This window comes from Carassius auratus, unplaced genomic scaffold, assembly GCF_003368295.1.
Source record: "Carassius auratus strain Wakin unplaced genomic scaffold, ASM336829v1 scaf_tig00001155, whole genome shotgun sequence".
NCBI lineage: Eukaryota > Metazoa > Chordata > Actinopteri > Cypriniformes > Cyprinidae > Carassius > Carassius auratus.
In genome coordinates this window covers 25,274-40,836 of record NW_020523344.1, presented here as the reverse complement: position 1 = coordinate 40,836, position 15,563 = coordinate 25,274, and the positions used below count along the sequence as shown (strand labels likewise).

Here is a 15,563-nt window from a genome sequence, read left to right as displayed (position 1 = left end):
AGCTCAACTTCTTGTGTGTTGGATGAGAAACGAAACAGACTAAACTGTGACAAAACTGGAATGTTTTTTTTTTTTTTTGTAAAGTAGAACTTGCATACATGTTTGAAAAGCCAGAAGTAAACGTCAGTTCTGTATAGGATGATTATTTTTATTTTACCTTAAGATTACATAGACATAATTGGATTTAAAAATCACCTGCTGTAGCACACTGAAAAAAAGTGTTTCATTCGTCCAATTAAAAAAAAAATTAGGGTAATGATTCACATCTATATATATTTTTCTTTTTTAAACTTGAGACAATAGTTATTTATTTTTCATTGGCTCAAGTAAAAAAAAAAAACAGATTTGAATCATCACCCTTTTTTTATTGGATCAATGAAACACTTTGCATCTTTGTTTTATTCGCACCAACATTATTTGATTTTAACATTTTGGAATAATGTATTTATATAGCATACTTTTATTTAGTCTAACTGGTAAATACTTTTTTTTAACTTAAAAAAAAACAAATGTAAAAACTAAAATAGTGAATGCTGATTAAAAAAACTCTTATTGAATGTGTGTTGATTGTGTTGTTTGGATTGTAGAACTATGTAGTTGTTGCCTTTAATATCACATAGTTACAGTTAATCTTTATATTTAAGGCCAGTTCTCTGTAGTTTCAACCCAATTCAAAAACAAAAGCTAAAAGCTGATGTCTGTACCATCTATGTTTGTATTAAATGTAGTCTACTTACTGTGCAGTTACTGCCATTAATTTCAGATGGTTATGGTTATTGTTTTTAATAGCCAAAAGCCAGTTTGGCCAATTAAATACCAAATAAACATCTTGTTTATGCACACTTTCCTTCTTTCTTGTTTGTTGCTTAAAGATTAAAAAAAACGGAAATCGGAAAACAGTATCGGAATCGGCAGTTTGCTTATAATAAATCGGTATCGGAATCGACCAGTTTGCTTGTAAAAAATCGGTATCGGAATCGGCCAGTTTGCTTGTAAAAAAAAATCGGTATCGGAATCGGCCAGTTTGCTTGTAAAAAATTGGTATCGGAATCGGCCAGTATGCTAGTAAAATAAATCGGTATCGGAATCGGCCAGTTTGCTTGTAAAAAAATCGGTATCGGAATCGGCCAGTTTGCTTGTAAAAAATCGGTATCGGAATCGGCCAGTTTGCTTGTAAAAAAATCGGTATTGGAATCGGCCAGTTTGCTTGTAAAAAAAAAATCGGTATCGGTATCGCAATCGGCCAGTTTGCTTGTAAAAAATTGGTATCGGAATCGGCCAGTTTGCTTGTAAAAAATCGGTATCGGAATCGGGCAGTTTGCTTGTAAAAAATCGGAATCGGTAAAGAAAAATCATGATCGTGCATCCCTGATGTATAGAAATGGCACTCAGGTCAAAATACCGAATCAAAAACATCAGTAAATTTAAGTCCCTCCACACCCGGTTTTATAGATCACACAGCTCGAATGATTGATAAAGTACCTTGCGAATCCTACGCCTCTGCTGGTTCCACTGGCGTCCCGTAAGATCCGTGTGGAAATCACCTGACCGAAGGATTTGAGCATGGCCTCCAGCTCCTGCTCGTCCATGGACATGGGCAGGTTAGAGATGTACAGGTTGGTAGGGTCCTGTTCCTGTTGCTAGAAATAAACACATAACCTAATCAGTAAAACATTTGATCAAAAATATAAAGCAGTTTTTACTTTTTCAGAGTGACAAGTTTACAGTAGCAGTTTTACATTGTCCTTCATTCCTATATTTCTATACATCTATTTTGATTAAAGAAATGTATATTGTAAAAAAAAAAAAAGAGAGAGAGAGAGAGAGAAAAAGTTAATGTACTAATACACTAATAGAGATAAAGACTCAATCATAACACATTTTGATACAAGGGTGCAATTATAAATTTTTTAGCTTGCAGAAATAGTGTGTTTTTAAGTGGGACTTAAATTATAATGATTTGAAACTGTTTAAGCACTATTTATTATCATATATGTGACCCTGGAGCTCAAAAGCAGTCTGAAGTCTCTGGAATATATTTCTAGCAATAGCCAAAAAAAAAATTGTTCATCTGGATACTTAAATTATGTTTATTCTAAAGATTCAATTTTTCCAATTACTCACAAAATTGTCACTATATCTCCCAATTGTATAGCTTAGTAAGATGATATTTCAATGCTTAGTTTTATGGTTAAAGTCCTGTAATTTTAAAACATAGGCCTATAATGTAATACAATACAGTGATGATTGAGATACGAAGAAACAAATATTCCTAATCTGAACATGGTTTTTCTAAAAAAATTAAGTAAAGCAAAGTTGTTTCAGTGCAATAAGTGTTCTTCTTTTACATAAGTAACAACATAAAAGTTGTTCCTAAATTAACTGAAAACATAAGTAAAGATTAAGACTAAAGATGGAAGTTTTCTTACATAAAAAAGGCCTTTAACTTAGAGTATGAACTATTTATCAGACAACAGAAGGCATGTAGTAGATTGGGTATAAACCGGTTTAACAACAAAGTTCAGATCATGCTGATAATTTAGAGTCCTTAGAAATATGACAGATGCCACTCACATGCAGCGTTGTCATGTGACCTCTCAGTTCTGCTGGAAATGTTTACAGCTTATTTGTATTTTAAATAGGTAACAGACATTGCTCACTGAGTTGCGAGAATGATATTAAGTAGCTATTCCATTTGGAACATTTGTAAATACATCACATTAAAATGAAGGGTTACGGTTTGTTCTTTCAATGAAATGTGTGCGTGTGTTTCCATGTGACCTTAGCACACTCCCTGCGTGTCGTACAAAAGGGAGTCTGGGAGACACAGAGGGATCGACTTCAAAAGAGTCGTTCATAACACACACACACACACACACACACACACACTGCATCTAAATGGCAAACAATGCCACAAAACGTGCCAGTGGAAAGATTCAGACAGCCAACAGACATATCTAGTCAAATATGTGTCAATTCATCTTATCAGTGGGAATGAAGATGTGTGTGTGTGTGTGTGTGTGTGTGTGTGTGTATGATTAAACCTGCCAAACATTACCTAACCAATGGTAACAAAGCTCATGGGCAAACACAAAGCTTGCCCTGTGTCCATGAGTCTACTCGACAGGTATGTGATAGTGCTATGCACATGTGAATGTGTTTTACACTGTTTACAAGTCTTTACATTATTAATGTTTATGAAATACGTCTCTCCTGCTCACCACGATGTGCAAAGGATTCATTTTGGGTCAAAAATAATAATACAAGACTTTCTATAAAAATAACAGAGTGAACATGAGTTGGTGTGTGTTCTGTTGGTGTGTATGAGAAGTTATTAAATAGTTTGAAGGCCTGAGACTGCACTCTCAACTGCAGCGCTGCGGTGTGAACACATGGAGACCGTGATGAATCAGGGGAGACAGCTCTGAGAATCAACATTTCAAGGCATGTAAACACACACCACCTTCCCTCTGCACGCTGCTGAAGTCTCAGACACAATCAGAGGTTCATGTGCTGAATGGGGTTTTCTGGGGAAGTCTACCTTGGCCATCTGAGCTTGAACCCCGCTGGCCTTGAGCGCCGTCACAGCCTTCTGTGCTGCTGCAGGACTGTCAAAATCCACAAAGCCATAGCCTGCACACACACACACAAATCAACACATAAAATCATATACATCCGTGTCAAATGCTTAGGTTAAACACTGAGAATTAAAGAGAACATGAAGCCACTCTTCACCCACCTTTGCACTTGTTGGTAGTTTTGTCCAGAATAGCCTTGGTGGACACAATCTTTCCATACCTATTCAAAAAATACACCGACTGTCATTATATCATATCAACCCTAACATTTTGAACAGCAGTGTGCATGACATTAAAACAAAGAAGCGGAAGCTTTCCAATATTTTGAAAAGCTGATTATTGTGCGACTGATAGTGATTATGTATGCATTGGCCTGTGAAAAATGAGTGAAAATACGATGGCATTTAGCCAATGTTTCATTAGATGTACTTCATCTCTGTGCAGTTGGAGTATGTTTGGCAAACGCTGGGATCATTCCTGAGATGATGACTTTCACTTCAACACCAAACACATTTTCCCATTTTTATAAGCAACTCATTAATTATCCTTATTAACCAAACTAAAAGATGGCAAGTGAATCTCGTATTTCTGCATGTAAAGCTGACCAAACACACTCTACTATATTCAAAACTATATAGTGACCGTATTTATTAGGACTTTTTTGTGTATATTACACAGACACACATATAAATCATCATATGCTATCATGACATATTATGACTCTCTCTCTCTCTGGGTCTTAGTGCACACTGGATTCACTGATTATATTTGTATGTTTTTACCAGAATTATTATTATTATTATTTTTAATAAGTGTTACACTCCAAATTAAATATTTTACATAATCTACACTACCACTGTTTCATTTGCTTCTCAAATCCTAGAAGAATGCTGATCTAAAAGCTTATACCTAGATAACTATAAACTGATTCGATTATTGACGAGTTGAGGCATACTTTGAACAAAAAGCAGGCAATGTTTCCAACATCCATGGGAAATCCACCTCCACCAGGAAGTCTGTTGCTTCATAGTTATAACTTTCAAATGTTCATCATAAAGTCCTTCTAATCCTGGTTTAGACATCAGAGATAACTCTTCAGCGCCTCTGGCAATACGCACAGACATTCCTGTCTGTCTCGGACTCTTTTCCGATCACGCTGACATGTGGGAAGTCTGACTTTCGGCCAGTTGGCACAGAGGAGTTCTGTTGGCAAAGCTGCTTTAAATGACAGAATGAAGCATAACTTTCTCCACCGAGTACAAGTGTTATTAACACACGCTTGGCTGCTACAACAACCACCTCATCTGTCGTGAGAAACTAACACCGCATCAAAAGGCCACTACGGTTCACTCACAAACCAGCTTTGGATTTTAAACTATTCAAAAGAGCCAATCCCCGAGTCTGTGATATACTGCTGAAGGGCTGCAATACACATTCTGATCATTCATTTGCTGATTATTTCTTTGATTGATTACATATTCAACATCTTGCCAAAATCTTTCAAACAATGTGCAAACTAAATATTATTATATTATGTATGCTATACATTTATTTTGTTATATTTTTGCAGACAAAATGACATACATATATGTATGTATATATACATCTCATCTCCTTCAAGCCATTTCTCCTACAGTTGTACCTGCACTCACTCACATCATCAACACTTCCCTCCACACTGGTGTTTTTCCCTCATCATTTAGACAGGCACGTATAACTCCACTACTTAAGAAACCCAACCTCAACCCATCTCTTTAAGAGAACTACAGACCAGTTTCCCTTCTTCCTTTTATTGCAAAAACACTTGAACGAGCTGTGTTCAAACAAGTCTCTTCATTTCTCACACACAACAATCTCCTTGACAGCAACCAATCTGGCTTCAGAAGTGGACATTCAGCTGAGACGGCCTTGCTCTCAGTTGTCGAAGCTCTAAGACTGGCAAGAGCAGAATCCAAATCTTCATTACTTATCCTGCTTGATCTGTCCGCTGCTTTTGAAACGGTTAATGACCAGATCCTCCTATCAACGCTACTGGCGAAAGGCATCTCAGGAACAACACTTCAATGGTTTGAGTCTTACCTATCAGATAGGTCCTTCAAAGTATCTTGGAGAGGTGTCCAAGTCTCAACATCTAACTCCTGGGGTGCCTCAGGGCTCAGTTCTTGGACCACTTCTCTTCTCTGTCTACATGGCATCATTAGGTTCTGTCATTCAGAAACATGGCTTTTCATACCACTGCTATGCTGAACCTCGCCAAGACAGAACTGCTTGTGATTCCAGCAAACCCATCGTTCCATCACAATTTCACCATCAAGTTAGGCACTTCAACCATGACTCCTTCAAAAACAGCTTGAAGCCTTGGAGTTGTGATTGATGATCAGCTGACTTTCTCAGACCACATTGCTAAAACTGTCTGATCTTGCAGATTTGCTTTATTCAGCATCAAGAAGATCAAGCCCTTTCTTTCGGAACATGCTGCACAACTCCTTGTTCAAGCTTTTGCTCTGTCCAGGCTGGACTATTGAAATGCCCCCTTGGCAGGTCTTCCAGCCAGTTCTATTAAACCTTTACAATTAATTCAGAACGCGGCAGCAAGATTAATTTTTAATGAGCCAAAAAGAATACACGTCACACCTCTGTTTATCAATTTGCACTGGCTTCCAATAGCTGCTCGCATAAAATTCAAGGCATTGATGTTTGCCTACAAAACTACCACTGGCTCTGCACCCATTTACCTAAATTCGTTACTTCAGACTTATGTGCCCTCTAGAAGCTTGCGTTCTGCAAGTGAACGTGGCTTGATTTTGCCATCCCAAAGAAGCACAAAGTCACTTTTACGGACTTTTAAAATAAATGTTCCCTCCTGGTGGAATGAACTCCCCACAAATCAATCCAAGCAGCTGAGTCCTTAGCCATCTTCAAGAATCGGCTTAAAACCCATCTCTTCCATCTTTATTTGACCCTCTAACTTTAACACTCACTATTCTAATTCTATTCTATTCTATACCTTTCTAATCTTTTTGTATTCTATTTTCTTTTAATTTATTATGCAATTGTATATGTATGTGTGTGTGTATGTGTAAAGACCTCTAACTAGCTTGCTCTATTCTTTTATTTTTTAATTCTATCTGTTTCTTTTTATTTATTATATTATAACTGTCACCGTCCCACCTGTGGGACGCTTGGCACTCTTTTTTGTTTTTGTCTTTTTCTCTATCAAATCTTTTAGTAATCATCATAAATCATATATCATTTAAAAGCTTAGAAGCCCAAGATTCATCCCGTGAAAACCATTTTGAAATCAATATTGCTTTACCATGGAAATGGTACTTTAAAATCTAATGGCGGTCACCTCCCCCTTAGTGGGCAGGGCCAAATGTCATAAAACATAATGCATTACGGTCTTCTAGAACCAAAACTTTTTATAATCTTGGCAACAAACATATCATTGGAAAGGTCTGAGGCTCAGGATTTCATATTTGGTCGTTATTTTGAGATAGAAGTAAAATTCACAGAGAAATCTCGAGAAGAATTCATTAAGCAAAATTCAAAATAGTTTTGATGACTCCCAGTGGCTGTGTGTGGTATGACACCCTAAATAAAATCTCACAGGAACCTCAATTTTTTTCATATCAACTTCAAATTTATAACATAACTTATTTAGACACAAGGCTTTAATTTTATTCCAATTTTAGAGTCAAACCTTTTATGTAAAATATTTATAATAAATAAAATATAATAAAATTAATATTGCGCATATTATTTACAGAACATTTAAACTTCTATAACTTTTTGATACTTCACTTTTTGGAAAAACTATTTTTTTCCTTTAAAAAGAGACCAACCTTATGTTTATATTCCAAAGTGTTCATAAATTACAGCAATTTTAGTTTGGATAGCGCACTTTAATGCCTATTTAAAAAATGGGGGGTTACAGTTAAGGGGTTAAAATCCCATGCTACGTGTACTGTGTTAACCTAACTGAGACTTGTTATAGAACTTATTTATCATTGCTCTTTTTGTTGTTTTTGATTGCTTCCACTGTCTTCATCTGTATATATATATTTCAAGTATAATTTATGGTTCTTGTGATGTTTAAGAAATTGTTTATATCCAAATGATTGTGCTCAGTTTCTTTCGATCTCGATTTACATGCATGATGTAGAAACTATACATTTCTTGACATTTTTCTTTTTGTGCTCTTCAGAAAAATTTGAACAGTATACGGTTTTGGAACTACACTAGGGTTTTAATTCAATTATTTAACATAAATAGCTATTGGTAACATAAAATGCAGTAATGCCATTAGCACATTAAAGGTCCCCTTCTTCGTGATCCCATGTTTTAAACTTTAGTTGGTGTGTAATGTTGTTGTTAGAGTATAAATAATATCTGTAAAATTCTAAAGCTCAAAGTTCAATGCCAAGCGAGATATTTTATTTAACAGAATTTGCCTACAAAAAAAGACTACATCCCTCTAGTTCCTGCAGTAATGACGTCACTAAAACAGTTTTTTGACTAACCTCCGCCCACATGAATACGCAAACAGGGGGCGTAGCCTTGTTGTGCTCCGACGGAGAAGAAGGAAGAGCTAATAAGAACTTATTACACAAAGGGCAACGCTGTTTAGCTTTGTTAACTAGATGTAAAGCCTGTGCAAAAAAAACGAATGCTATTTTCATGCGCATCTCATCAGTAAAAATGCTCCTGTGATTATAAGTACATCTCCAGCACGTGCATTCTAGTCCAATCAGGTTACCAGGAGGGCCACGTGCTCTAAGCTGCTGTCGAATCACAATCAGAACTCGTTATGTATTTCTGAAGGAGGGACTTTATAGAAGAAGGAAGACATCAGCCCGTTTTTATGACAGCGAAAACAGCAGTATACAGATAGCTGAATTGTGTGAAAAATACTGTGTTTTTTTACACGCGAAACATGAACACGTTATATTCCACACTGTAAACACAATCAAAGCTTCAAAAAAAAGCACGAATAACGGGACCTTTAAAGGTCATACTCAGGCTCATATCCTCCCAAACCAGTGAGACCTTCGAGAGGGAGTAATTCATGACAGAATTTTCATTTTTGGGTGAGCTAACCCTTTCAGACGGTGGACGGTGACATCGTTTCCTGAACAAATGATCAACAGAATGGGATGCTATCACTTTAGAAGTGTGAGAGTGAGATAACAGAGAGAACAAATGGGGAAAAACCAAAACACAAGATAGAACAACATAAAAGAGGAAGTGCCTTATTATGCTGTGACACATCCTGTTGAACGTTCAAAGGTAACCAGTCATATCAGAATCAGATACAGAAACCAAATCATACAGAATAAAGTTTTGTGAAAATCTAAAATTGCAGCAAGTTTCCTGTGAGGGTTAGGTGTAGGGCCATAGAAAATACAGTTTGTTTGGTATCAAAACCATTACGCCTACTGAATGTCTCCATAAAACATGGAAACATAACGTGTGTGTGTGTGCGCGTGCGTGTATGTGTGTGTGGTGTGTGTGTGTGTGTGTGTGTGCGCGCGCGCGTGTATGTGTGTGTGTGTGTGTGTGTGGGCATGTTTTTGTATCATATCAGGACACAACTCTGTATAATGACATGGGTATGACACAGGTATTACAAGGAGAGGGTGACTTATGAGAACATAACCCATGTCCCCATTTTTCAAAACACTTGAAATCATACAGAATGAGTTTTTTTGAGAAAGTAAAAATGCACAAAGTTTCCTGTGAGGGTTAGGGTTAGGTGTAGGGTTGGTGAAGGGCCATAGAATATACAGTTTGTACAGTATAAAAACCATTACACCTATGGGATGAACTCACTTTACACAAAAACAAACATGTGTGTGTGTGTGTATGTGTGTGTGCACGTGTATGTGTGTGTGTGTGTGTGCGGGAGTATGTGTGTGTGTGTAGAGACACCGCTATCGTTCAACCATGACCCAGTTGTTGCTGATTGGGTTCTTTCCATCACATTCTCTGGTATTTGTTTCCCACTGATTCTTCCTCACCTCTCACCCTGTCGTCTTCTCCTCACGTCAGTCCAGACCCCCATGACATTAACAAATCATCTACAGCCCAACTTCAGCACCAAGAAAACTGACTGATGTGATTACAGATGAACAACAGAACTAATGTATCCCACACTCTAATGATGAAGCTGTGAAATCACTGAAATATACCTGAGTACACTACACAAGCCAAATCATTTTAGAAAACATCTGAATTTATCAGCAATATGAACTTGCATTATTTGAGCTCACTAAAAATAAAACACATTTTTTATTTCAATTGCAAAGAGACTAACTGCTGCAAAGTTACTGCTGTTAAAATTAAGCAACATGCGTCTTTATATTATATATATATATATATATATATATATATATATATATATATATATATATATATATTAGGGGTGTAACGGTTCACAAAATTCACGGTTCGGTTCGATACGATACACTGATGTCACGGTTCGGTTCGGTTCGGTTCGATACGTTTTAAATACAGCAAAATGTAAAAACATCTCAACTTTTCAGAATGCCGCAAGCGCACCGCGGGTCATGTGACAAGAACTAACCAATCAGCTTCATCCTTTCCCGTAACAACGTTGAGAGCTCAGCCAAGATGAAGGAACAGCTGATCATAGTTGTATATGGATTGCAATTTTGAAATAAATTCAGTAGCAGAGCTACTGCAAGCGATTTTTAGAGCTGCAAATCCATTTATCCTTCGCTGAAATTTCCGCGTCTCATGGAGAGAGCACGTCATTGTTGCTTAGCAAAGACAGACGCCTCATGAGCGCTTCTGCCCAAGCGCTTTGGAAAGGAGGAGAAAGACGCGCTTAGCGTTTTCCATGCGTTTTTAGGCACGATATGTGAACGGCCCCTAAGGCGCTCGCTCACTCAGCACGCGCTGAAGGCTCGTTGCAAAATGTCGAATGCCTTTAACAGACCAGAAATATAAGATCCTAAAATAACCAACAGGTCTGGTGTTTGGGTTGGATTCCCTGTAAGCTATAGTGTCTAAATGCTGCAGGGATAGTTTGCTGCGTGCATGTTTCTCCTTTTTTTCGTCTTTTCCCAGATAGTACTGACGCATATATCCCAGATATTTTTTTTTTTATTCCCGCTGGTGTACCCTGTCATGTTGCAGATGCGACATACCGTTGTTTTTTTATCCACCACTCTCTTGCCATCACCATTATAGCTTAAAGGGAATCCAAAGTGCACCCAAACACCAGACCTGTTGGTTATTGGAGGATCTTCTCATTTCTAGTCTGTTAAACGCATTGGCTATTTTGCAACGAGCCTTCAGCGCGTACTGAGTGAGCGAGCGCCTGCTGAGTAGCCTAACATAAACATATAAGTTGGTGTTTTTTTCTTCTTCGGGAGTGTCAGGGGCGTTGCCTGTTTCGGTATACATAATGCGTACCGCGTACCGAACCGAAAGCGTCGTACCGAACGGTTCAATACGAATACGCGTATCGTTACACCCCTAATATATATATATATATAGTCTTAAGGTCTCTTGGCCCATTTAATATGTTCTTCATTTTTCCCCTGATTTTCTTCTCCTCTTTTACAACATGGCAGACCAAATCAAATGTCATGACGGTCCAATCATCTCTTAAGTGGACATTACTTAAAATGTCCATACATAAAAAAATAAAATAAAATAAAATAATAATAATATAAATTCCATTAAAGCAACATTATGTACATTTTGGCACTTAATAAACAGAACTGCACACCTTCTGCTGAAGAACATTCTAGCCGGAGCTACTTCTCCATGTTTATGTCTATGGCGATGTATGTGTGTGAGGTTTGTGTGACGACCCGAACAAGCTACAATAGTCCAAAAACATCACTTATTAAAAATGTACCGTTGTGATTTCGAATAAGACAAAAATGCAGTTTGGTAGATTAATTTATGATGTACTCCCTCATTATATAGATTTGACAAATTTTGAACACAGAAAACGTTAGATAGTGTTGCTTTAATTCAGTTGAAATGTTGGGCTGCTCAACAAGAAGAGCAATGTTGAGAGCTGCACAGAGCCACAGTGTTCAGCTCATGAATGACTTATTTAGTTGTCTCTGCATATTAAGCTGTGACCGAAGTACATGATGCATGCGTTTAGCCGACTACACATCAAAACAACAAACAGACGCAGGTTTGTTCTAGACTGGTACATCCTTCATCTGGCAGGAAAAGGCTGTTGGCTAGACAGCATGTGACACAGCTTACATCATCACCAAATTACCATAAACTCCCAAGATCCTAATCTACAGTCTCCTGTGCAAATGCATTCTGAGGCGAGACGCACAGCAGTGAAACAGAAGGCAAAACTGACTGGCTTCATTCTTTAACAAATGTGTATGAACTTTACAAATATATTGATGAAGGAGTATACATGGAAACAGGACACTTGTTGGCTAGTTTTTCCATGTTCTAAAGAAATTAATGTACACCAAGATTATTCATTAAATTTCAATTATTATAAGCTGCTTTTAAGATAAGTAAAAACAAAGACAAGAATGCCTACTGTATTTAAAAGCCAAAGTAGCTGATGTGATGTTTAACTGCAGGACTACGACGTTCAGGACTGTGTTTTCATTCTGAGAATTTTCCATATCCTAAATACGGCCGTGCTGATGTTTGTGGAAAATCAGCATTAGACGGGTCTTTTTTCTTTCTTTCTCAGAAAGGTCTAAGAGCAGCGTCACACTTTTCCAGTTCATCTCCAACAGAAGCAAGGCATCAGCTCTCTCTCTCTCTCTCTCTCTCTCTCTCTCTCTCGCCGCGGTGCTAACGCTGTCCCACATCTGAACTGAACTGAAGAATGTGTCTGTTCAAACATTAATGACAGGGTCTAAACAAGATCCGTCTCGACTTGCAGAAGCAGAACCAGTTCTCAACCTCTACAAATCTGTAAATGATGGTATACTGAGACACAATTAACTTAACAGTGATAGAGTATAGACTTGGAATCGTAACATCCAAAGCTTCACATAGATGGACTACATAAAACCTCACCAATTCACTGTGAATATAAATGTAAATAAATTATTTTTAATAAAAGTAATTAAATTATTCATAATAATAGCTGACCCTTTTGGTGTTGTGTGTGTATATATGGAATTAGCTGAAAGACTGTGTAAAGTTACTAGATGTAATATTTTAAAATAAAGCACTTGGCTTCATCACAGGACAACCTCAGAACAAGAAAAAATGAACCATTTCCTTTCTGGCACTCCTATTCAATTCATGTCTCCCGAATCTACCCTCATGTGTCTTCTTTTAAACCACAAATGGCTTGAGTTCAAACCTCAAAGCACACTGTAGTTTGTGCAAAAAAACATCCTCAAAAGGAAGATCTGAGATTTTTAAACACATTATCAAGAAAGCTAATGGGCAGGACTTCTGTGTTTGTGTTCATGGATGAAACATCCAACTAAAGGGCTCCTTTTAAAAAAAAAAAAAAGGGTCACATACAAATGCATCTTAATAAAAGTAGTCCTAAAAGTGGAAAATGCTAAAGTTCCTTCATAGCAGAGAAGACCATCTTTTTACTGATTTCAAAAATACAGTTACTACAACATTACACTAGACATTAGTGTTGTCAGACATTATGATTTTCGATTGATGTTGAAATATCTGAAACAGTTTCAGTGCTCTTTTTCTTTGATCTGATGTTACTTCTTATTACAGAATGAAGCCAAAAATATATTATTTTATAGTATGCTATATGTTACACGTGCTATGTTGAATAGCCTTTTTTGATGAAGTCTTTTATGCATAGTAAAAACATTTTTTTAAATAAAAATACCTAAGATGCCTTGAAGAGAACAGCTAAAAAATATATATTGCCACAATTGTGTGTTTATTGTCTTTATGTTTAATCAGTCAAAGCATTTCTATCTTCCTTGTATTAGATACAGTCAGTGTTGGGCAAGCTACTTGGAAAATGTAGTGAGCTAAGCTAGCAGTTACTCTACAGTAAATTAAGCTTCACTACACTGAAGCTACCCCCCTGGGAAATGTAGCAAGCTAAGCTACATCAACAGTAGCTTGCTACAGCTACTTTTAAAATTACATTTTTATGTTGAACACGTTTTATTACAAGTCAATGCTATCTCAGTGCTTAAAACTGTCAGTCAAACAGATAGGTAGGTGCAATTGTTTAGTTTAATAGTTTTTTGTGTTCCTTATCAATTTGGCAACAAAAACAATCAAAATACATGTAATTAACAATGTGCGCACAAGTAAGTGTATGCACCTGTTGCATGGGCATGCTTAATATACTGTAGGCCTTTGCAGAACAAAATGCAAGACCTCCAAAAAATGGCCAGGCTGGACCCTGATAATTTTTACAAGCAGCATCTGAAAACATATTCTGAAAACACGAACAAGATGAAGAAGCGCCGTCGCGTCACTACTGATCCAGGATCAGCGATCTTAGCAGTTGTATTTCCCAATTGGAGTTTGAGCTTCAGAAATGCTTGCGAAAATGTAGCTTGTGTGGAAGCTACCGCACTACTTGGTAAAAAAAAAGAGCTTCGCTACTGAAAAGCTATTTGATTCAGAAAGCAGCGAAGCTACGCCCAAGCTACTGAGAAATGTAGTTAAACTAGTAGCTTCGCTGCTTATATCGACGCTACTGCCCAACACTGGATACAGTGATAGTTGGAAACTTCTGATGCCATTATAGATATTGCTTAAAATATCATATCAAAGATAGATTCCAGCACCATTACACTAGGCATGTTACATTTTCTATTTAAAAGCTGAGAGATGACTAAAAACTTCTTCGCTCAGATCATTTCAGACCCAATTGAATTTAATTCAGACCTAACAGAAAGAGGTGATAAAGCAGGTGTGTTCCCTTTCAAGGGAACTTCGAACTGCGTCCTCTACGGGTCGCTATGGGGAACACCTCGTCGTTACCTGTGTCTGAAGAATAAATTGAAAAAACACCAACGAGTTGGCTGCCGACAGTCTCTGACGTCACTACCGGCGTGACTATAAACAGGCACCGGGAGAACACGTCATTCTCTTCTTCGTCTTCACTTACTGTTCTGTTTGAAGCGTGCATCTGAAAGAACCGGTAAGAGCTATCTTTCTCTGTATATCATGGCGACTACTAGCAAGCATTTTAGACATTGTGTGCATCCGTGTGGGCGTTATTTGTCACCTGATGACACACACGATCTTTGTGTCATTTGTTTGGGTGAAGATCATGCACGCAATGTCTTTGAGGAGGCAATCTGCGTGTATTGTGAGCATATTTTCAATTAAAAAGCTCCACTCTCGTTTGTCTCTCTCTTTCCAAGGAAAAAAAGCAGCCATCTGCTTCCTGTGGTTCAGGACCTGCCGCTGCTGAGGCACAGAGGAGAACGAGCTCATGAGAATTTCAGGTGGATCTGTCTGAATGGTTCAGAGAGGGACTTTCCCTTTCGTGCTCGTAATGGAGGCAGACGAGAGAGAGCAACGGGAGGATGATGTTTTATCTTTAACACTTTTTGATACTGAGGTTAGTGCTCTGCTGGGTTTTTACCCAGGAAAAGCAGGAGATATTTGAGGATGGTGAAGAAGCATTCAATTCTCCTGCCCTGCGTATGTAGAGCTGTTGGAAGTTATGCGCTAACAAAGTGATGCCGTGAGGCCGTCTCGATGGGCGTTATCTTTCTGACCATAGCCCTCCAGCTCAGGTGAGCCTTCCATTTCTGCCTGATCTCTATACAGAGATCTAAAAAAGAAATGAAAGAGGCTGTTTTCTTCTTGCATCCATCAGTTTCAGCATCAGAGTTGTGCCGACATCGAGGTGATGCATGAAAGCGGGTAAGAAAGGATGCCCCCGGTAGAAAGAGCTTTCTTTCTGTGGGGGAGACATCCTCTCTTAATCCCTCTTCTTGCCATCTAGGCCCCTTCAAGAAAAACATCTTGCTATAATGGCAAGGCATATGCAGCAGCAGC

The 15,563-nt window shown here is 37.8% G+C and overlaps 1 protein-coding gene across 2 annotated transcripts in view; it reads right to left on the bottom strand.

Moving 5' to 3' along the window:
* The window catches only part of rbms2a (RNA binding motif, single stranded interacting protein 2a), a 52,029-nt gene that overhangs the window by 16,367 nt on the left and 20,099 nt on the right, over window positions 1–15,563 (bottom strand). For both annotated transcript variants that reach the window (XM_026242223.1, XM_026242224.1), the window contains exons 3-5: window positions 3,740–3,798; window positions 3,542–3,633; window positions 1,483–1,640 (exon numbers count right to left, since the gene is read on the bottom strand). In XM_026242223.1, coding sequence (XP_026098008.1) covers window positions 1,483–1,640; window positions 3,542–3,633; window positions 3,740–3,798 — 309 coding nt within the window. The remainder of the gene's footprint in view (window positions 1–1,482; window positions 1,641–3,541; window positions 3,634–3,739; window positions 3,799–15,563) is intronic.